Consider the following 23,928-nt stretch of genomic DNA (forward strand, 5'->3'; position numbering starts at 1 on the left):
TTTAACCCCTTCCTTAGCCACTTTTCGTTTTTGCACTTTTTTTCTTCCTCCTCGTGTTAAAAAGGCCATAGCACTTTCATTTTTTTTCCTACAGACCCACATGAGCCCTTATTTTTTGTGACACTAACTTTACTTAGCAATGATAGACTGAATTGTTGTAGACTGAAAAAAATTTGCGTGGTGAAATTGAATAAAAAAGAAATAGCTATTTGTTTTTATTTCAGGGGCTTTTGTGTATACGCCGTTCACCCTGTGGTAAACTGACGTTTCAGCTACTTTAGGTGTCTTTTTTTTTTTTTTTTTTTTGTGCCACAGTCTGTACTTTCTATTGGTAGCTTTCTTGTGTAAATGAAACATTTTGATCACTTTATAAGGCTGGGTTTACATTTGTCAGTTACATCCGTTTCAGTTTTTTTTACTTTTTCAGAAAGCGAACACAACTGTTCCCAAAAAGACGTTCTGACATATGGTGTGTGGCGATCCGGCAGCACGGCAGATGCTTTAAACCGTCCTGTTGAAATTAATGGGATCAGTTCAAAGATGCGTTTTCCTCCGGTACTTTGCTACTGTGCTGGAGGGAAATGCTGCTGGATCGCCGGATGAATGTAAACCTGCCCCTACAATTTTTCCGGATTTGATGTGACCAAAGATCTTGAACGTGAATGCGTTTCAAGCCCTAATTGCTCTTAATCCAATTTTCGACTTCCTGGTAAAGTCTTGGCACACAGGAAGTGCCCATTCAGCCTATAACTGCATACATTTCCTGTATGTCATGTTGTCACAAGAAAACTTTTTAACTCACCCTGACCCCGATCCAAGCTGCTGTTAGGTCATGAATAATTGGTACTTTTCATATAGCCATCTCTGCTTTTAGAAGGTAGAAAATTCTTTTATTCTAAAGTACAAGGTGTCAAAGAGGCGCTTCTAATCCGCTGCACGCTAGAATGTCTCCGACTCTTACTCCCAGCACTTTTCCTGCATCATTTACAATCAGGGCTCAACATGTAGTATTGCTTCCTGTCTGCCCAAGTTCTGAAACCACCAAAATCCATTTGTTTTGTGAGTATGTAATGCTTTCTCCTACCATGTTCTCTAACTACTTCCTGGTCGAACAGTTTGTCAGTTTGTCAGCACACATGTCACTTCCTATCTCTCCTAACAGCAAATCTGCTGTGATCCTTGTCTACCTTTCTGCTTTCAGCAATGTTCAGTACAAAGCAGTGGCTGTCAACACACCTCATTCTTTCCCAAATGGAAAGAGTTGATGACATTAGTCAGGGTGGGGCTTAAGGGGAACCTTTCACCCTGCCACCCGGGGCAGAGCCTGCTCGACAAGCTGGTAGAGCCCTGGATACTTACCCCTTTGTGCAAGTCCCGCTCTACAGAAGCCGTTACCGCTGCGAATAAATAGGTGTCTGATGGTCTGTGCAAGGGATATGTAAATAACCAGAGATGAGTCTGACGTCCATAGGAAAGCACTGCCTCGGGTGCTGGGGTGAAAGGTTCTCTTTAAGCTTAGAGCCAAGATCCAGCCAAGTCTTCTGTGACATCAGAGGAAGATGCATTGTCTTGGAAGAGACGGAGGAGTTAAAGACCTAGAGACCATACCGCATTGTGTAGTTCTTTCATTTTCAACTTCCTGTCGGGGTAAATAAAGTAAAAACATGCTGAAGCCAGTACAATTGGTGACAACACTATATTAGTAAGTTATTTATCTTGGGGTAGTAGTTTTAAAATAAAACAATTTTTGATACCAGAATACGTCTGTCATCTGCTTTTATTTTCCTGGACAACCCCATTATCACCCCCTTAAATAAAGACTATTGAAATGCTTGTTTGGTGCTTTCTGGTTACGTTTTTTCTATTGCTAATTGCATTCATGTAAGTATTAACCCCTTAAGGACAGAGCCAATTTCGATTTTTGCGTTTTAGTTTTTTCCTCCTTGTGCTTAAAAGGCCATAGCACTTGCATTTTTCCACCTAGAGACCCACATGAGCCCTTATTTTTTGCGTCACTAATTGTACTTTGCAATGACAGGCTGAATTTTTGCATAAAGTACACTGCGAAACCAGAAGAAAATTCAAAGTGTGGTGAAATTGAAAAAAAAAAAGCATTTTTATTTATTTGGGGGAAACGTGTTTTTACGCCATTCGCCCTGGGGTAAAACTGACTTGTTATATATGTTCCTCAAGTCGTTACGATTAAAACGATATGTAACATGTATAACTTATATTGTATCTGATGGCCTGTAAAAAAATTTAAACCATTGTCATCAAATATACGTCACTTAAAATCGCTCCATTCCCAGGCTTATAGCCCTTTTATCCTTTGGTCTATGGGACTGTGTGAGGTGTCATTTTTTGCGCCATGATGTGTTCTTTCTATCGGTACCTTGATTGTGCATATATGACTTTTTGATCGCTTTTTATTACAATTTTTCTGGATTTGATGCGACCAAAAATGCGCAATTTTTCACTTTGGGATTTTTTTGCGCTGACGCCATTTACCGTGCGAGATCAGGAATGTGATTAATAGTTCGGGCGATTACGCACGCGGCGATAGCAAACATGTTTATTTATTTATTTACTTTTATTTATAACCTGGGAAAAGGGGGGTGATTCAGACTTTTATTAGGGGAGGGGGCTTTTTACTGTTAACAACATTTTTTTTTTTAACTTTTACACTTATACTAGAAGCCCCCCTAGGGGACTTCTAGTATAAGTGCTTTGATCTGCAGCCGGAAGTAAACGAGTGCCGAGCCGGGGACGGCGCCATCTTGGAGCGTTCCCTGGCCGGCTTCAGAAACGGAGATCGCTCCTCTGGGATAACATCCCGGGGGAGCGACCTCCGCCACTAGACACCAGGGAACAGCTGAATCCGGTAATCGGATGCAGCTGTCATGTTTGACAGCTGCATCTGATTACTGTATTAGCGGGCACGGCGATCGGACCGTGCCCGCTAATACCTACGGTCCCGGGCTACAAGCGGCACCCGGGACCGCCGCGGTTCAGAGCGGGGTCGCCGCGCGGCCCCGCTCTGAACGTCCTTACCGGCATCAGGGCGTAAGTATACGCCCGATGTCGTTAAGGGGTACTCCGTCGAATTTCTTTTCTTAGACTGGTTTCTGAATGTTATATATATTTGTAATTTACGTCTATTTAAAAATCTCAAGTCTTCCAGTACTTATCAGCTGCTGTATGTCTGATGGGAAGTGGTGGATTCTTTCCAGTCTGTTACATTGCTCTCTACTGCCACTTCTGTCCGTGACTGGAACTGTCCAGATCAGGAGCAAATCCCCATAGAAGATCTTTCCTGCTTTGGACAGTTCCTATTTCGGAAAGAGATGTCAGCAGAGAGCACTGTGTCAGACCGGAAAGAAAACACCCATTTCCTGTAGGACATACAGCAGCTGAGAAGACTTTAGATTTGTTATCTACTTCTATAAAAAAAAAAATCTCTATCTTTCTGACATCAGTTTATTTGAAAGATTTTTTTTCCCTCCGGAGAACCCCTTTAAAATGTTTTAAATAGGTTGTTGGAGGAGCTAAAGTATTAATGGGTTTTTTTACTCCCTGGCATCCTACTCCACTCTCTCTACTAATTTCACCTTGTTCATGGTTTGGGCAGCACAGAACTAGTGATAGGTGCCCTTTAAATAAATTGTTACCTATTAATCTTTGAACTTGGCAACAGTTCAATTTAAATTAGTTTATGTGGCAGTGTTTATCTTTGGCCTTTGATCCCTTTCCCTGTCTGAAAGTGTGACTGTCAGTTTAACTTTTAAAATCTAAATTAACAGTAGATGTGATCAATGTTCCCTCTAAGCTTTAGCCACTGCTGAGCGCAATGACAAGTGAGCTGAGCAGTGTTCAAGCAAAGTTGGGCAAACCAAAAGTTAACACAGAAATGTCGGGACCTTAGTCTAATGTAACATAGCAAATTAACTCTAGTGGAACAGTTAGGGTACTATTACACGGAACGATAATCGGCCAAATTGGCCCGATTCGGCCGATTATTGCTCCGTGTAATAAATGCAACGATCAGCCGATGACAGCGATCATCGGCTGATCGTTGATATAGGTTAGACCCTATTTTTGTCGGGCGCCGACCGCGCACCGCTACGTGTAATAGCAGTGCATGGCTGGCGACTAACGATATACATTACCCATCAACGTTCCAGGGCTGTTTCTGCCGTCCGCTTCTCCCGGGTCCCGCGTGCGCTCTAGCTTCACAGCGGCCTGTCAGCTGATAGGCCGCTCAGCCAATCAAAGGCCGCGGCGGTCCCGGCCTGTGATTGGCTGAGCGGCCTACCAGCTGACAGGCCGCTGTGAAGCTAGAGCGCGCACGGGACCCCGGGAGTATTGGACGGCAGAAGCAGCCCTGGAACGTGGATGGGTAATGTATACCAGTTTAGCAAGGGCTGCAAGGACATCGGTAACTATGTCCTTGCAGCTCTTGTCAAACGATTATCGGGCCGTGTAATAGGCCCAGTAAACGAGCAACGATCTAGCAGATCGGCGCTCGTTTACAGGTATTATCGGGCCCTGCTCGGCCCGTGTAATACCACCCTTAGTGTACATTCACATGAATATCTATTGCAGATTTGATGCAAAATTTAGTTGTATTGGTTTACACAGCATCAGATTAGAATCTTTAAGTAATGACAGTGCAGTTACATCCAGTGACTCACGTGGGGCATCTTCTCTGATCAGTCATTTTTCCTCTCTAGCCATGCTGGGCCACCTTGAAGACTTCTCCTGGCTACGAATCCTCTCTCCAGATTCTGCAAGAGAAACATTTTAGTTTCCTTCCAGCACATAGTAGTTAAGGCCCTCTGTGCCCCGACATTTTTTTTAAAGGGAACCAATCGGCCCAACTGGGCTGATTTAGTTCCCTGAAGCACAATATAATGCACCTTTTGCAGCTTGTGGCACATATTGGCCATGGCTGCAGCAGAAGCTTTATACTAGAGAAAATGAAGTTTTAATACGCTGGTGCCCGGCTGGCAGAGGCGAGCAGGTAGTCATCTGGGTGACTCCCCATCTGTGTCTAGTCACTGCTCTCTGCCTGTCAGTGCACTCGGAGGGGATGAGTAACAGCCAGAGAGGCCAGTAATGGGCCTGGATAAGTACAGCTTTGTTTTACAGCATAACAAAAAAAGAAGAATGTAAATGGCAAACTTGGTTTACGTCATATATAATATTGCCTGGGATAAACATATCTATCCTAGGATGATCAGAAAGGAAGTACTGAAAGGGCAGACTAGATGGACCGAGTGAGCTTTTTCTGCCTACAGTCTTTTATGTTTTGATGTAACTGTTCTCTCTGTCAATCATCCCCGCACTGTGCACTGACAGGCAGAGAACTGTGACTAGTCACTGGCGGCTCCCCACCCAGATGACTAGTTGCCGCCCTCTCTTAGCCTTGCGTGGCATAATAAAACATCTTTTTTTCCCACTTTGTAAAACTACTGCTGCAGACGTGGCTGGTATGCTCTGTGAGCTGTCCAGTAGATCTATACTGTGCTGCTGGGAACCATATCAGCACAAACGTGCCGATTGGTTTCCTTTAGGACAGTAACCATTCATAGTGTAAAACAGTGGAAGCAAGGTTATTGTTGTAGACTTTCCTGTAGAGATGAAGATAGTCATGTAATGGGTCAAATGGAAGGAGTATGTGCACTAGGTATCCGGGGAAGGGATTGGTATTAGAGTTGATGATGCACATGCATACATGTCCAGAAGTGACACTAGCCGGACTATTGTGGGGAGTATTTTATGATCTCTGGTCATCTCCTGTACATGCTCCAGCGTGTTGGTGATAGTTATGGTGATATGTTGCTCTTTGAGTAATTGGGGTTGCAATAGAAATGGTATGAACTCTGAAGGTATTTTGTGATGATGATTTTTGTTTCTACCAGTGATTTTATTATTAGACATACAGGCCAGCATGTTCATTGCTTACTTTTATATACTTTTTATATACTGCAATGTTATATTTTTATATATTAATGATCAATGTCTTAATTCCTTTTACAGACTGCGTTGTGGGGGGGTGGCGACCGGGGGGGGGGTTGGGGGCGACCGGAGCAGCGGCGGCGGGGGGCGATCGGAGCTGCGGCGATCAGATCGGCAGCGGGGGTGGGGACAGAGCCGGCGCGGGGGGCCGGGCTGCGGGCGCGCGATCGCAAAACGATTTTTCCCGTACCGTCTAAACGCTGATCGTTATGAGAAAAAAATCGTTACTCCGACATCGTTAATCGTAAGATCGGGCCAATTATGGTTTCGTGTAAACGCACCATGATAGCGGGCAGGTAAGTGCGGGGGTGGTGGTTGGGGCCATGGGGAGCTACAGGAGGAGGGGGGGCTTGTCCTAGCAATCATTACATCGTCTGGGAAGCTCAAAGAAGATAGCGGGGCAACGGCAGCAGATCGTTGCTATCGTAATCGTTTGTCTTTCAACATGTTGAAAGACCTTGTAAGACATTTGTGCTTGTCGGCTGATCGTTGTCTTTTATTACATAAAGTGATTATTGGCCAAATAAGGCTGATAATTGCTTCATGTAATAGGGCCTTTAGACCAGTGACATGAGAGGAAGAGGGATTTTTCATGACTTGCTGCTAACCCCTCTTTCTCCACAAGACAAAGCCAGCCCTACTGCCCCTCGGTCAGGTATTAGCCGTGCCTACAGGGGCAGGACCAACACTGAATTATGAAAAATCTGATTGAGATGCTCCAGCCCTAGCCTTCGTCAAGTGTTTGCCCCCCCCCCCCCCTTTTTATTTTTTTATTTTCCCCTGTTATTACAGGGATTACTGTTTCTGCAATGATGTTCCTAAGTATTCTGAGTAAGCTGGAAGTGAGTGCCAGTGTGAGATGCAGAAAATAGCAGTGCTTATGCCTTATGAATTTACATCAGCGCTTTGCAACCTGTGACTCTCCAGCTGTTGTAAAACATCAAGTGCCTGCTTGACATGAAATCTGTGGGACTGGCATGGCATGCTGGGATTTTTAATGTTACAACAGCTGGAGAACCACAGATTGTGAACTTTTAAATTAATGCAAAGCACATCAGTTGTATATGTGAGTATTAAAAGCAAGTAATGTATAGAAATGAGGAAACGTTGATCACGTTTGTGTTGTTCCGAACCTGAACGCTCTGTATTTGATTATCGGTGGCTGAAGAAGTTAACCCCTAGTAATGTATAGACAAATTTAAAACCCCCAAATTACAGGACGACAAGACATTGCATTCAGAATAATCAATGTAATGCACATACACACTGGTCTACTAGACCAGTCTTCTGGACATGTACACAGGGACCTTATGAGTGGGCCCAGGAGCTGAGATTGCTCCATATCTGACTGCCAGGCAGCTAACTGCTACAGCCACTGAGCGACATTGAACCTAGCTAGAAGGACAAGCAAAATGTAAAGAGGACTGTGCTTTGTTTGATACCACAATGCTAAGGGAGAAAACCCCACAAAATGTGCTCATTGTGTATTGTTTTTCCAGGATAAATAGTGTGAACATTACAATAAAGTGGCCCAGAGTTAAAATTGCAAGTACTCCAGAATTCTGGTGCAATTTGTACCATTAAAACACAAACCTGCCTTATATGACTTGTGCCACATTTAGACACCCTTCCACTGGGTCCAACAAATGAGGTATGGTCTAAATGCACCAAAGTTTTGGCACACAATACTGATTTGAGGTAAGCCTAATAATAGTAGCTCTAAACTTAGACTAGTCAGTCTTCAGATATGCTTGTCAATCAGCCTGAAACACTTTGAAGACTCTCTGTTTGAGTTTGTTCTGTTTAAAGGGTCACTGATGTTTCATAAAACTAAGGGTGCGTTTACACAGAGATTTATCTGACAGATTTCTGAAGCCAAAGCCAGGAACAGAGTATAAACAGGGAACAGTTCCCAGGAACTTCTCATAAATAAATAATAAATAAATCTTTGTGTAAACACACCACAAGGCATATCAACCAGCCAATTACTAAGGGCCCTATTACACGGGACGATTATCATGCGAAAAATCGTTATGTTGTTCGAATTTAAACGATAATCGTTCTGTGTAATTGCAGGCAACGATCGAAAAATCGTTCGTATGTCGATCGTTGATTTAGATCTGTACCTAAAATTATCGTTAATCGTTCAGTGTAATAGCACATTGCCCATTGTTTTCCTGAGATCAGAAGGAATAAACAATCGCAATAAAGATCGTATCTAACGACCATCATTCTGTGTAATATGGTGAACAATTTCAGGTTAATGATAAACAATGTAGTTTGCGATCGTTAATTGTTAAAAATCGCTCCGTGTAATTGGTCCCTAAGACGAGCCAGGAGTTGTATCATTAGGAACACTTATACCCCAACCGATCAAAGCTTTTGACATGACCCTAAATTTAGTAAATGGAAGCCGGTGCTCTAAGAAAAGGTTTATTATTGGTTATTCACCAAACTTGTAAGGAGCACTGACACTTTAGATTTAATTTATTTTTTTACAAAGTTCATGGGGTCTTGCATGTTTGTTTTTGTTACGTAACTGAACTTTTCATTGAAAAATAAATTTCTATTTTGCATTCCTGCAGTTTTGACGAATTTGTGAAGACATGTCCTTGTAGACCTAGGCATGTGTGGTATGTATGAATTTTGTAAGTCTTGCACTTATTTTTTATGTGTGAGCAGAGTGCAAGGGTCAGACCTTTATTGGCAGTTTTGAATTTGCATGTGACTTCTGCTTCAAATAACTAATGCACTCATGTTGCTGCTTGGTGAAAAAAGGTGTGTCTTGTGGCTGTCTTGTAGTTGAGAGCACCAGCTGTTGTGTGATGTATATATACACCCTTCATACCTTTATATTATCCAAACAGTATTTTTAAATGGTTTCTGTAACTCAAAAGTTTTGATTGGGTGCGCAACACACTGAGTGTTTGCTGAATGTGCTTTCCCCCAGCTCTCACACACATTCTAGATCAGGGATGGGGAACCTTCGGCCCTCCAGCTGTTGCAAAACTACAATTCCCATCATGCCTGGACAGCCAGAGCTAAAGCTTTGGCTGTCCAGGCATGATGGGAATTGTAGTTTTGCAACAGCTGGAGGGCCAAAGGTTCCCCATCTCTGATCTAGATCATGGGTGGGCTGAGCCTTTTCACTGTCGAGGGCCATTCGGGCATTAATAAAATCATTTGAGGGCCACATACTGTGCGTGGCAGTTTATAGTGTGGGTTAGCAGCACCCGGGGCAAGGCAAAGTATTGTTCCCCTAATGCCCCTGCTACTGTTAACCCTCTGTGATGTCTCTGGTACCTGATGTGAATCCTAAGTGATGCCCGGTAGCAAGAGTAAACCCCCAGTGATGCCCCTGGTAGTCCTAATAAACCCCCAGTGATGCACCTGGTGGCTGATGTTAACCTCTTATTGATGCCCCTGGTAGCTCTAGTTAACCCCCTCAGTCATGCACCTGGTAGCTCTAGTTAACCCCCTAGTCATGCACCTGGTAGCTCTAGTTAACCCCCTAGTCATGCACCTGGTAGCTCTAGTTAACCCCCCCCAGTCATAGTGGATAGAAGTGGTCATCTGCATGCTTCTCTCCCTGCCTGTTCTAGAGATCAGTGGGGGTCTAAACACTCAGACATTTACTGAACAATTCACTAATCACAAACTGGAAGCAGAGTCCAAAGCGAGGCAGATGTGGGATGGAAATGCGGAGGTATTACAGCCCACAGCAATTCAGGACTCTTCGATTCCTTCCCCTGGAGAATAGAAGCATTTTTCTACACTTTGGTATAATAATATTTATTTGTTTAGCACCAACATATTCTGCAGCGCTTGTATGAATATATGAAAGGTACCATGTGCCTCCTTGCCCAGTTAGCTGTCGTAAAGGGGTACTCCAGCGGGGGGGGGGCACTTTTTCGCTGGGACCTCTCACCACCCCGGTTCCAGTGGCGGCTCCCGCATTGTGGCGCTCCGGTGCCCGGTTCCCGGACGCTTCCTGGTGTCTGACGCGGACCTGAGACGTCATGCCTCGGGCCCGCGTCAGACACCAGGAAGCGGCCGGGCACCGGAGTGCCGCGATGCGGGACCCGCCGCTGGAACCGGGGAGGTGAGTGGACGTTTTTTCCCTCAGCCACCTCGTCCCCAGTCCTAGCGAAAAAGTGTTCCACAGAGCGACGGCAGCAGATCGTTGCTGAACGAGTTGTTTGTCTTTCAACATGTTTGAAAGACAAATGATGCAACAATCAGCTGACATGAACGATGTCGGCTGATTGTTGTAAACGCACCATTAGGGTACTATTCCACAAAGCAATTTTTCGATGATAAACTATCAGAAACAACCGCTATGGCGAATGACCTAAAATGGTTCACCCAATTACTCGGAACGATGACCATTACTTATGATCGTTCTTGCCGTTGTCCTGTCGTCGCTGCTGTGAACGACTGGACGGCGCCTTATTACATGCGAACGATTTGCAAATGATCAATGATAAAAATGAGTCCAAATTCTATCAAACGACCAACGATTTCTCGTTGGTTGTTTAATTGTTGTCTGCTATTACACTAAATGATTACCGTTCAAATACAAACGATCTAACAATTTTTCAAACGATAATCGTCCTGTGTGATAGGGCCCTAAGGCTGTGTTCACTCATACTGCATTTGCAGCCAATTTCACGCTGTGAGTTCCGCAGCGTTATGCGGTACAGTTATACCGTATGGCCTCTGCATTGAAGTGGATTTTCAATTGTCTGCGAGAATGTGGCTCCTCTGCCTTTATTAACTAATCAGTTGCTGGAATTTTAAAGAAGCTCATACATTACCTGCCCACACTTGCCCAGCTTGCTTCGGGACCCGGGAGCTGGAGAAGCAAGCCAGAGAGCAGGCAAGTCCAGTAGCTAGTTAGTTAATAAAGCAGAAGGGCTACATTCTCTCAGCGAATTAAAAATCCACTGCAAGAATGCAGAGGCCATAGGGCATAACTGTACCGCATATCGCTGCAGAACTGCTGAATGCAGTATGTGTGAACGCAGCCTAAGGGTGCGTTCACACCTACAGGATCCGCAGCAGATTTGATGGTGCAGATTTGATGCTGTGTTCAGTTATTTAAATGAAATCTGCTGCAGATCCGCAGCAGAAAATCAGCTGCGGATCTGGTAAGTGTGAACGTACCCTTAGGGTGCCTTCACACCTACCGGATCCACAGCGGATCTCACTTCTGCGGATTCAAATCGAGAACCGCTGCGGATCCGGTACCATTCACCCCTATGATAGCACATATTCGCAGTGGGATTAACATCCCGCTGTGAATATGTGCTTTAACCCCTCGCTGTCCGCAGCCCCGCCGCCGCATTAGCCCATCCTCGGCCGCATCCCCCCCTCCCCCACCGCATCCAGCAGCCCGCATCCCCTATCCCCGGCCGCATCCTGCAGCCCGCCGCCGAGAGCATAAAGTACCTGCTCGGTGGCACGGCTGCAGTGAGGCTCTCGGCTCCGGTCCCGCTCATGTCTGAGGTATGTGGTTCAGATTTGAGAAAGGAAACCAAGACCAGTGACTACAACAAAGTGCCTGTGGTTTTGTCCAGTCTTGGCTGTGTTCACACAGTAACCCCATAGACCTTAACAGAACTGTAATAAATTTAACATGTGGGGGAAAACAGCTCTGATTTAATGTACACAAGCAGACTTGTTTGCTGTGTCCGTAACAACCGATGCTGTAGAGTTTGTCTTCCATTGACTTAATAAAAAAAAGAGGACTGCGATTTTTTTAAAATATCAATATATCAAATATATTAAAATATCAAAATATCCGGCACAGGCACTCGATAACTAGGGATGGGATTGGAGCTGCAGCTTGTAGTCATACTGCTTCTGCCCTTTTCCCACAATTGATTGGTAGCTTGAGTGCTAGGAACTTAAAGGGCTTATCTGTTGTTAGAAAACCATGGCCACTTATGTAAAGAGATGACACAACTCTTGCCTCCAGTTCAGGTGTGATTTGCAAATAAACTTTCTTCACTTCAGTGGAACTGATCTGCAAAACCTGCACCCAAGCCGGGGACGAGGTTTTTTTTTCTAACACTTGATAACCCCTTTAAAGGGGTTGTCTGGAGCTACAAAAACATGGCTACTTTCTTTCAGAGACAGCACCACTCTTGTCTCTAGTTTGGATGCAGGTTTTCTAACTTAGTTCCATTATAGTGAATGGAGCTTAATTTCAAACCCCACCTGAACTGGAGACAAGAATGGGGCTGTCTCTGGAAGAAAGTGGCCATGTTTTTTGTAGCGCTGGATAACCCCTTTAATGCAAAGTCAGAGCTCAGGCTGCCAGTCAAGCCTGATGAACTGGAAAGAGGAAGGAAGCAGGTGATTACTTGCCGCAGCACCTCTGCTACCATGCCTAGTAACCGGGCACAGGGATAGAGGATTAAAGTGATACTGTCACCCCCTTCCTTACTCTGTGCAGTTCTCTGTACCATCCACAAACTTAGATGCTGCACATTTGATAAATACCTGGATGAAACTTGTCTGCATCTTCATTTTGCTCTAAAATCACTTCATTTCATTGGTTGACAGTGTCTCCCAGCCAGGAGATGCTTTGAAGCCCTGCCTAAGTAACACTGTTAACCAATGAAATGAAGTGAGAGTAGGGGGGGATCACAGTATTGCTTTAAGGGTTGGTTCACACGTACCGACTAGTAGCGGAAATCTCGTAGCGCGTTTAGCAGCAAGATCCGCTAGTTAAGGTCCTGGCAGGCCCCTGGGACTACATACCAGCATGTAATGCAGCCGCCCCCTTAACCCCTTTGGCTCCCGCTCTGTCTGTGTATACATTACCTGTCTCCTTGCTGCACGGGGTCTTGCCGTCCTGCTCTCCCGCCCTCTCCAGCCAATCAGTGCGTGCCTGGACCCTGTGCAGCAAGGAGACAAGTAATGTATACACAGACAGCACGGGAGATGAAGGGGTTAAGTGGGCGGCTGCATTATATACTCGCAGCGGTCTGAAAGAGTGAGTAGTCCCAGGGACCTGCCAGGACCTTAACTCGTAGCGGATCTTGCTGCTAAACTCGCAGCGACATTTCCGCTTCAAGTCGGTACATGTGAACCCTAAGGGTGTGTTCACAAATAACTGAAATGTAAATGTGAAATCCGGTGCGGATCACCATGAGGTATCCTTTAAAATGAAATGCACGAAAACGGGGAAACATATGGAAAGACAAAGTGTGAACCTAGCCTTAGTGTAAATGGATCATGTCATCACCAGTCTGACCTACAAAAAAATCACAGTGCTTAATCTGTCAGAGGAAGTGTCAGCTCACCTTCTATGTAAAATCTGCTCAAAAGTCAGGGGTTGTCTTATATGCCTGATATCGGTTGCCGCATACGGTGGCGGGAGCTCAAAAACAGCTGCGGAAACAGCCCTGCCGTATGTGCCGATTGCTATTAGTTCCATTGCCTGCCCCACATCCCCCTCCTCCCATAGGAAACAAAAAAATCTATGAACTCACATATCACCCGTTCCCAGCAGCTGCACATCTCCTCTGCCATTTTCCCAGCGCAGGCAGCATAGTACAGAGACACTGCATGCGCAAAAAAGTCCCTGCAACCTTTGTCATTCATCTGCATCACGCACAGGACACCCTCAGCATGCAGTGGGTCTTTAGGAGATAAATTCATTTGCTGGTGAAAACTACTCTGTAGCTCAAAATAGTGATGATTGCCTTGCTTTACCGAACTGCGACATCAGAAGTCAACAGTGTATGGGAGACAGAAACCTCGGCTCTGGTCATTGTGTAGTGGTGGCACTGGGTTACATTACATTGACTTAACTATTCAGTGTACTGGACCAAGGCTTCTAGCGCTGTCATATTGTTTACTTCCAGAGCTGCAGCCCACCTGAAGAGCTGATCATTGGGGGTGCCTGGTGCCAATCTGCTAATGATGGCCTATTCTGTGAAGAAGCTTTGAGTAACTTTTCACTGTAGGGGTACAAACACACACAGCAGATACGCAGCAGATTTGATACTGTGTTCAGTTATTTAGATCTAAACTTCTGCGTATCTGCTGCGTATCGCAGCAGTAAATACGCAGTGTATAAGCCATTGACCCCCTATGATAGCACATACTCGCAGCGGGATTGACATCCCGCTGTCAGTATGTGCTTTAACCCCCCGCTTCCCGCAGCCCTGCCGCCCGAATCTACCATCCTCGGCCGCATCAGTCCATACTCTGCCGCATTAGCCCATCCCCGGCCGCATCCAGCAGCCCTCCGTCGTCTGCATTCCCCTATCCCCGGCCTCATCAGTCTATCCCCGACGCATCCACCCATCCCCGGCCGCATCCCGCCGCCGTCCGCATCTCCGATCCCCGGTGCATCCTCCCATCCCCGGCCGCATCCCGCAGCCTGCCGCCGAGAGCATACAGTACCTGCTCGGCGGCGCGGCTGCAGTGAGGCTCTCGGCTCCGGTCCCGCTCAGCTCACCTTTAAAGTAATGTGTCCAGCAATGGATAACTCTAGAAAAAATGGGGTTTGCAGATTAGAGCTGAGTGATCCTACTGTAAATGCATCTGAAAGTGACAGCTTGGCCTTTCTTTGGTAGTCTGCCTGAATTAATGCCTTTAAAGTGCTCCAGTTGCTCAGACAAGTTGGATATAGACCTAAGAGACCTTGGACTATAATATCCATATAACTGGAGCATGTTGAAAGCACCAGTAATTTATGCAGACTAAACAAATTAACAGCTTAGCTGTAAGCTTTGTTTTGGGCTATATTCACTGTAGGTTTACACAGCTCTATAGCAAATCATAGATTTCTGCGAACTCCTGGCCCATAGATGGTTGGCCCATAGATGGTTGTAAGGTCTAATCCTTAGGCTAACTGGATGGGACTAAACATGGTGTTGCTCATGTGAACCTGCTCGCACATCATCAGTTACCACTAGAGATGAGCAAACCTCGAGCATGCTCGAGTCGATCCGAACCCGAACTTTCAGCATTTGATTAGCGGTGGCTGCTGAACTTGGATAAAGCCCTAAGGCTATGTGGAAATCATGGATATAGTCATTGGCTGTATCCATGTTTTCCAGACAACCTTAGAGCTTTATCCAACTTCAGCAGCCCCAGCTAATCAAATACCGAACGTTCGGGTTCGAACCCGAACCCGGTTCGCTCATCTCTAGTTACCACCAAGGTGTAATGGCTTACTATTTAGGACGCTGTCCTGGTGGGTAACAGCTGATAATCGGTTAAACAGCAGATCTTATAATGTATTTCTAACTAGAATAAAAAAAAACTCATGTTTCTCAGCCTCTATGCAGGAGCATCTGTTCCATTGTCCTCACTGTCACCACTATAGTTGTGTGCTTTTTTTTTTTTTTTTTTGACAGTGGACTTTAACAACATAAAATCACCTTAAGACAGGGGCCCGTGTTGTACAAGGATATACTCACGCCATCAAATAAGCTTGCCATACATTTTTAAAGCGACTCTGTACCCACAATTTGACCCCCCAAACCACTTGTACCTTCTGATATCTGTCCTGGGGTCCGTTCGGCAGGGGATGCAGTTATTGTTTTAAAAACAATTTTTAATCCTACAGCGCTGTGTCTAACGGCCGGGGCTTACATTTGTATATGCATTAGGCTGGCACAACCTCTCCTTTGCCTCCTCAGCATTAGGAATAATCCAGGAACATTTACTGCTGTTTCAGCTTTGCACAGGTGTCTTAATGATCCAGCCCATGTTCATTATGCACAAAGCTGGGGAATAGGAAGTAATCTGCCTGGAGCATTCCTAATCATGAGGAGGGTGAGGAGGAGGGACAGAGAGGTGGTGCCAGCCTAATGCATATACTAATGTAAGCCCCGGCTGTTAGACACAGGGCTGCAAGTTTAAAAGTTGTTTTTTAAACAATAACTGCATCACCTGCCGAATGGACCCCAGGACAGATCTTGGATTAAAAGCAGCTATCCGAAGGTACAAGTGGTTTGGGGGGGACAGATTGTGGGTACAGAGTCACTTTAACAGTTGTCAGAAGTTTAAGGACCTTTTACATGATTATTACCTGATTATCAACCTGGAGTGTTGCTAGAAACGCTCTTTCAGACAATAATTGGCCCCTGTAAAAGTGACAGTAATCCACGGAGAAGCAAGAAAATGCCTGATCTTTGGTTGAACGCATCTTTTGGGCAGGCTTCAAAATTTGTTATCGGTTGCACATCTTTCTGTGTAAATGGTAGATGTGTGGCTGATAGCAAAGGGAAACAGAAATGCAAATATCATCTTTTCAGTTTCTAGATCACAAGGAGGTGACTGGGGAGATCGGGACAGGAGAGCTGTATGCTGGATCGCAAGCAGCACAGAACATTGTTAGCAGGGCTGTGGAGTCGGAGCTATATTTGGCTGGAGTTGGAGTCTGTGCTAGTTTTGGCTGGAGTCGGAGTTTGGGTCGGAAAAATATGTACCGACTCCAACTCCAGCTTTAAAAAAATCTTTAAAAAATGTAGTATTGAATCTTGATATGCATTTTACAAGTTTTGCTCCTGAATATATATTATGAGCAACATTCTAATAGGACACTGGCCCTATTACATAAGGGTGGTCAGGGAATATATCAGTAATAGGACACTGGGCCTATTAAAAAAGGGTGGTTGGGGAATATATCAGTAATAGGACACTGGCCCTATTACATAAGGGTGGTCATGGAAAAGTTGTCGGTCACTATTTGGCAGTTTGTTTCTAAACTGGAAGAGTCCATTGTGTGGGGGGAGATCTGTACTGTTTTCTTCCTGGATGCTGGATGACTGTATATGAGCAGCAGTGTAATATGAAGATATCCTGTGTAATATAATAGAGGAGGAGGAGAAGACATAAGTAGTGTAGCTGTAACCTCTGTCCTCAGTGTGTTGTTTTCTCTCTGGGAGAAGATTGTGTGCGTGTGTGCACGCGCTATGGCTGCAGCAGGCTGTGTGTATGTGTGCTATTGCTTCAGCAAGCTGTGTGTGTGCGCTATGGCTGCAGCTGGCTGTGTGTATGTGTGCTATTGCTTCAGCAAGCTGTGTGTGTGTGCACACTATGGCTGCAGCAGGCTGTGTGTGTGCTATAGCTGCAGCAGGCTGTGTCAGTGTGTGTATGCTATGGCTGCAGCAGGCTTTGTGTGTGTGTGTGTGTATGTGTGTGCTATTGCGTGCCCCCACAGTGACCCCCCTCTATATCACTATATGTGACCCATCTATATCACTATGGCTGACTTCTATATTACAGGTATCTGGCATTGTTAGCAGTGTTTCTGTTTGTATGGTGAATATTTAGTTAGAAACATAGAAGAATGTCAGCAGGTAAAGACTCCCTGCTCCATCTAGTCTAGTTGTGAGTAGTTCAGGATATGGAGGCTGGAGACTTGCTGCATCCACTGCACACACAGGAGAAGCTGCTTTATATACAGTATTCCTTTATTCCGCCCCAGGATCATGTAGGACATTAGGGAGAAGCTGCTGAGCCAGTGTGATAAATAACTCCCCTGGTATATGACTGGCCATTTGTGAAGGAGCAGGAGTCGGAGTCGGTCCTGATAAAATTCAGAAGTTTGAGTCGGAGCTGCGGCTTACTGACTCCACAGCCCTGATTGTTAGTCCTATTTGGTTAGACCACGAATGTTTTCTGTGTGTTGACCTGACAACTACCCAGAAGCATTTTAGATTTGCCACAGTTACCTCTTTTGCTCATTTGAAGAACAAATCGCATTTGGGTTGTACACTGACAGTATTTGCCAGGATACTGGCAGAATGGTGTGCTAACATTTTTTCTTTAAATCATTTTTTTTTTTCCATAACACAAAGTGCATTTTTAACAAAACCCCCACCCTACGAGAAAATTACCCACCCACCATCCTTGAACCCTAAACCTTTAGATCCCGCATATGAACAGTCTTTATGGAGGTAGTAAGAAATAATTCCTCATGAAAACAGCTAATTAATATAACAAAGTAACAAAGGGAAACAATCCCCTAGCATTTTCTATCTCACAATATAAGAGAAATCATGGAAAGCACCTAAAGCAAAGAACTTTCAGCACATAATCATGTATGAGGGTAGGCAAATGGACAGTAAGAGAAAAGTTCTGTTTATGTTGCAGTAACTCTGTCTTCCTCTTAAAGGGGTTGTCCGGCACTAAAAAAATATTCACAGAATAACAAACATTACAAAGTTATACAACTTTGTAATGTATGTTATGTCTGTGAATGGCCCCCTTCCCCGTGTCCCACCACCCCCACCCGGGTACCCGGAAGTGTGGTGCGCTATACTCACCTGTCACGTGCCGACCACGGTCTCTGATCCTCAGCAGTGACGTCTTCTTCGGGCGGCCGGCGGATCTTCCCGAGTGCCGGCCGCCCTCTGCAGCGTCATCCGAAGCTCAGCCGCGATTGGCTGAGCATAACTGTGCTCAGCCAATCGCAGCTGAGCAGCTGATGACGTGGCCGCGTCATCAGCCGCGATTGGCTGAGCACAGTTATGCTCAGCCAATCGCGGCTGAGTTTCGGATGACGCTGCAGAGGGCGACCGGCACTCGGGAAGATCCGCCGGCCTCCCGAAGAAGACGTCACTGCTGAGGATCGGAGACCGTGGTCGGCACGTGACAGGTAATGTATAGCGCACCACACTTCCGGGTACACGGGTGGGGGTGGTGGGACACGGGGAAGGGGGCCATTCACAGACATAACATACATTACAAAGTTGTATAACTTTGTAATGTGTGTTATTCTGTGAATAATTTTTTAGCGCCGGACAACCCCTTTAAAATGGCTTGCCTATTAAAGGGGTAGTGCGGTGTAAAAGATTTTTTCACAAAATAACACACATCACTAAGTTTTATACAACATTGTAATGTGTGTTTTTTAAGTGAATGGCCCCCTTCCCCGGACCGCTCCACCCCTCCCTCATGCCGGCCCCCCTCCAGTGTGTCATCAGCTGCTCAGCCGCGATTGACTGAGCATAACAGAAATCGTTTAGACCACACTACCCCTTTAAAAGTCACATTTTGATCCGACAGTAGTAAAAGGGCGGTGTGCTAACATTTACTCCAAGAACTATCTGGTACGTCAAAATGGACTCACTGAACACATACTTACAGCACAAAGGGAATGTGAACCCAGACATAATTATGCAGTCTGGGCTGATAACAGTTAGCCTGGCGGATAATGTTCTTTCCAATTAATTTACTATATTTCACAAATTTCTCTTACATGCTACCTGTTTGTGTAATTTTAGGCACATTGATAGCCATTAAAACACATTCCAGTGTGCAGTGTTACTACCTACATGTAGTTTTAGTCAAGTGACTGTTGTGTCAACATTTTCCTTTTTCCTCATTCACAGATCTTCACCCTGATGACAGTGCATCCTTTTATATCTTCAATGTAGACCAAGCTTTAACAGCAGTGAACCAGCCCATTTCCCTGTTGTCTCAGCATGGACCTTCACATCACTGCTCCACACGTTCTCCCTCTTCCCGCTTTCAGGATTATAAGACTTATGGCACAAATGAAATGCAGGAATCTATGTACAGCCAGACTGGAGGCCCAAAGCCATTTGAATGTCCCAGCATTCAGATCACATCAATATCCCCGAACTGCCAGCAAGATACTGAAACTGCTGAGGAATTCCACAACAATTGCTCCGAAAATGACTACAATGAAAGACCTTCCCGTGACCACCTCTACCTCCATCTTGAGCCGTCTTATAGAGAGCCGTCATTAAGTCCAAGCCCAGGAAGCAGCATTTCCTCCAGGAGCTGGTTTTCAGATGCATCCTCTTGTGAATCTATTTCACACATATATGATGATGTTGATTCTGAGCTTAATGAGGCTGCAGCACGATTTACTTTGGGTTCACCATTACCTTCACCTAGCTGTTCTCCCAGAGGGTTTCCCGGAGATGAGACATGGCAGCAAATGGGCTATGGTGCTTCTCTGTCACCCAGACAGTCCCCATGCCACTCTCCCAGAACTAGCATTACAGATGAGAATTGGTTAAGCCCACGACCTACATCAAGGCCTTCATCCAGGCCTACTTCCCCTTGTGGCAAGAGGCGACACTCCAGTGCAGATATCTGCTACCAAAGTCCTCCCTCCCCTCATCACTCCCCTACACCATCCCCCAGTCATTCACCCAGGGGAAGTATCACAGAAGATACTTGGATCAGCTTGTCATATACTTCTGTTCCTAGTGCTTCTCCATCCCAGTGCTTCCAAGAGACTGCTGTACCCCTAAAAACAAGAAAGACCTCTGAAGACCAAAGTGCCACATTACTAGGAAAAGTTGATCTTTGTGCTGAAGATCAAGGTAACTTGTCTCCAACTCGTGAGACATCCTCAGAGGATAATTCAAGTTCCCCCCATCTACTCAAGAAGGACTCCTCCAATGATCAGTTTTTGTCTGTTCCGCCTCTTTTTACAAGGAATAAACCAAAGTCTGGACACGCTCCTATATTTCGGTGAGTACCAATATTTATAATCGCAGTATGCTGTAGAAAGATTGCAAGGAATGGAGTTTTTATAGTGGAATGTATAATGTCTGTGACAGATTCTCCATAATGGCATCACTTCACTGTTATGTAATTGTGATAATCACATGTGTCTAGGAAAATGCATCACCATATCATGCATAATGTATTCCTTAGAGATCATGTGATATTAGTTGTGTACAACCCAGTATGTGAATCCAGCACAGTGGCGAGATAGTAAAAAGTTTGCAGCATCTCTATTTGTATCTGTCCCTCTCTCACTGTACCCCTGCCTTTATGATCCTGCAGTGAATTGAAAGTTACATTACCCGACCCTTTAGATCGGCATATATATATGGCTCAATAATTATGTATCCCTTTGCTTTAATCAGTCGTCGACAGCTCATCTCTTATTACATGGATTAATCAGTAAATTAGGTGGTTTGGTGCACTGGGGCAGGACTGCAGCTATTGGTGCACCAATCCACCCTGCCGGTCATCATTGCAGAATGATGGATGAATATTCATGTGGAGGGACAGACAGGGCGTTGAGTCAGTGCTACCCCCAGTGCAGTAAACTGTCTATTTTACATTAAAACAGAACATTTAATAAAAATTAGTTGAAGGACTTCATGATGAGTTGAAAGACCTTTCTGTAAGTGCTCAGATGAGTGGTGGGGGTCATATCAAATATGTAAACACATGGACGATTATTGTTTTTTTTTAATGACTGTAACACTTTTAAAGCATAATTTTAAAGCCAATCCACATTGGATTTGTGGCTGAAAATGCCACAGCACATGTAAGTGATCAGAAAAATCTGCCAGACAAATTTTTAGAACATTGCGCATATTTGTTGCAAATTTATCCTGTGGGGAGATGATTAAGTTTAATGGCTGTCTGTCTGTATTATGCTGCTCTGTTTAAGGATACCATAAACTAGTGACAGAGAAGCTCTTTCTGGTGTTCTGGCAGCATGGGTGAGTGCAATAGAACTAGAGGATAGCAATAGTTGTTTTTAGACCCCTTGTAAATTGTATGTAAGCAGATGGGATACTAGGAGATTCTTTTGCTCCTAGATACATATATACCCCTGTATAGCATATTGAGGTGGAGTGCTAAAACAAGCGATATTTTCATAGTTACACCTTCCATGATGATTTGTATCTGCTGACACCAGTTTTTTATGTAATGGTTTTTTATTAATTTATTGTGGTCATTTTTAAATTTTATTTTAATGAGACATAATATTGTATTGGTACCAATGTATACATAATAAAAATTATATATATTTTTTTTTATGAACTAAAACCCAGTGTCCGTGTGTATATAGTGACAGAGAAGCTGAACAGAATGTTGTATTAGGCTAGGTTCACACTGCGTTATCGGCATCCGTTTAACGGATCAGTTTTTTTTTTAACGGTCAAAAAAGTAGTGTCAACAGTACTTTATTGTGCGTAAAAAAAAACGCATCCGTTTTGATCCATTTTTTTATAATTGAAGTCAATGGAAAAACAGATCAAAAACGGATGCACACAAATGCATCCGTTTTTTGCAATCCGTTTTTTTGCAAAAAAAAATGGATCCGTTAAATGGTTGCTGAAAACGCAGTGTGAACCTAGCCTCACTTACATTGTTCTGTGCAGCTGATCCAGAGAGATTCTCCTGAATAACATGGACAATAAGTATTCCTTTCCATTGTGTGCATGTGCTCAGTAGTCCCCGATATTCATGAGAAGCACAAAAAACTCCGCCAACCAGTTGCTGATTGGAGTGAAGTTATCTATCCATACTGTGTATAGGCAGTTAACTGTCAATCAGCAGCTGGAGGGCAGGTGAAGGGGTGTGGCAAAAATCCTATTCTCCTGTATGTTAGGAGAACGGCTGAACAGAACAATACAAGTAATATAAATGCTGAACAGATTGGTGTGTCACTAGTTTATGTTGCTCTCATTTAAGGTAGGATAAACCTAGTGAAAGATTCCCTTTTAATGTTGATAAAATTTTGATTTTGTTTTCTGGAGAAAGTATATTTCTGTAGGAAAATGAAGGGAATTTGCCAGTTTTAGGTCAATTACTGTAAAAAGATAGAGAATTTAAATATTTAAAATACGTCACACAAAGGTTTACAGAACAGAAATCGGGGAGGAAGATATTTCATACTAACTTTAAGTTTATGGTTACGCTAAGGCCCCGTTCCCACTGAGCAAAACTAGTGGAATTCCGCGGCGGAATTGTCCGCCGCGGAATGCCGTTAGCCTCCAGCTCATATTGGGAGTCTATGGGAAGTGTGCGCTCCTGCCCTGTCCGCGCTGAAGAATGAACATGTTCATTCTTCAGCACGGACAGAGCAGGAGTGCGCGCCTCCCATAGACTCCCATTATGAGCGGGATGCTAATGGCATTCTGCGGCGGACAATTCCGCCGCGGAATTCCCCTAGTTTTGCTCAGTGGGAACGGGGCCTAAAGGCCAGCGATTAGCATAGATGCTTAACCTTGACATGTCAAATAATAATCATCTGTTGTCGGCTTAGGAGTTAATGTCCCTAACATTTAGTGGTACAGTAATGGAGCAATGAAATGTTGTGCCTGTTCACAGATCACCAAGGGGACTATTTTGTTTTGAACATTGATGATCTTGCCTAAGGAATACATTATGTGTGATATTGCACTGCAATTAAATGCAACCTTATTTGTGCAGTTGGTGAACTTAAAGGGGATGTCCTTTGATTAAACGTATGCCCTATACTCAGGAGTAGAAGTTTTAGTCATTTGTGAACATGTGCTTTTAGAATGAAACCACTTTCTTCCTCAGGACTTCATCTCTGCCTCCATTAGATCTGCCCTTACCCAGCCATTATGGGCAGTGTGAGCTGAAGGTGGAGGTACAGCCAAAGACTCACCATCGAGCACATTATGAAACCGAAGGTAGTCGAGGAGCTGTGAAAGCTGCTACTGGTGGTCACCCAGTTGTTAAGGTACAACACTTTTAAAATGCTTTAATACAAGAGACCTACTGAAAGAAATGAAAAGGGAAAGGGAATGTGTCATAAAAAAATTCACCTATTGTTTAACTCAAAATCCTTTGTTAAATGTCTTTTTGATTTGTGTTTAATTTTAATCTGCAATGTCCATTCCTTCATTCATTTTCAGACCACCTGATGTATAATTTGCACCTTCACTTGGTTTCAGACTTTTCTCATGTGTTCCCTTCATAAGTACTTTGCAAATGCATGAGGTATGAGTCCAGGACACAGCAGCTTTCACTACCTCTTATGTATCAGTGCAGCTTTGTTCCTATGCTGCTTTCCCCTTGGACAATTCATAAGAGAGCTCCTCTCCTTCGTACTGACACTGATCCTGGGCTGTGTGTGAATTTCCCTTGAAGTTCCTTGTTCAGCAGAAAGAGACAACACAA

At 44.4% G+C, this 23,928-nt stretch overlaps 1 protein-coding gene and 1 long non-coding RNA gene across 3 annotated transcripts in view; one reads left to right on the forward strand and one right to left on the reverse strand.

Moving 5' to 3' along the window:
* Positions 1 to 23,928, forward strand: part of NFATC3 (nuclear factor of activated T cells 3) — a 69,651-nt gene that overhangs the window by 10,767 nt on the left and 34,956 nt on the right. The window contains exons 1-3 of one of the 2 annotated variants that reach the window (XM_069965898.1): positions 8,629 to 8,651; positions 19,386 to 20,502; positions 23,326 to 23,488. In XM_069965898.1, the coding sequence (XP_069821999.1) occupies positions 8,645 to 8,651; positions 19,386 to 20,502; positions 23,326 to 23,488 (1,287 nt within the window). In that variant the 5' untranslated portion in view covers positions 8,629 to 8,644. Of the gene's footprint in view, positions 1 to 8,628; positions 8,652 to 19,385; positions 20,503 to 23,325; positions 23,489 to 23,928 lie in introns of those variants that run through there. The other variant, XM_069965897.1, reaches the window with a different exon arrangement.
* Positions 1,559 to 14,523, reverse strand: LOC138788215 (uncharacterized). Its single transcript, XR_011362563.1, has 3 exons — positions 14,440 to 14,523; positions 4,692 to 4,784; positions 1,559 to 1,639 (listed from the first exon to the last, which is right to left on the reverse strand). It is a non-coding gene; the product is annotated as an uncharacterized lncRNA (long non-coding RNA).

This window comes from Dendropsophus ebraccatus, chromosome 4 (genome assembly GCF_027789765.1).
Source record: "Dendropsophus ebraccatus isolate aDenEbr1 chromosome 4, aDenEbr1.pat, whole genome shotgun sequence".
Taxonomy (NCBI): domain Eukaryota; kingdom Metazoa; phylum Chordata; class Amphibia; order Anura; family Hylidae; genus Dendropsophus; species Dendropsophus ebraccatus.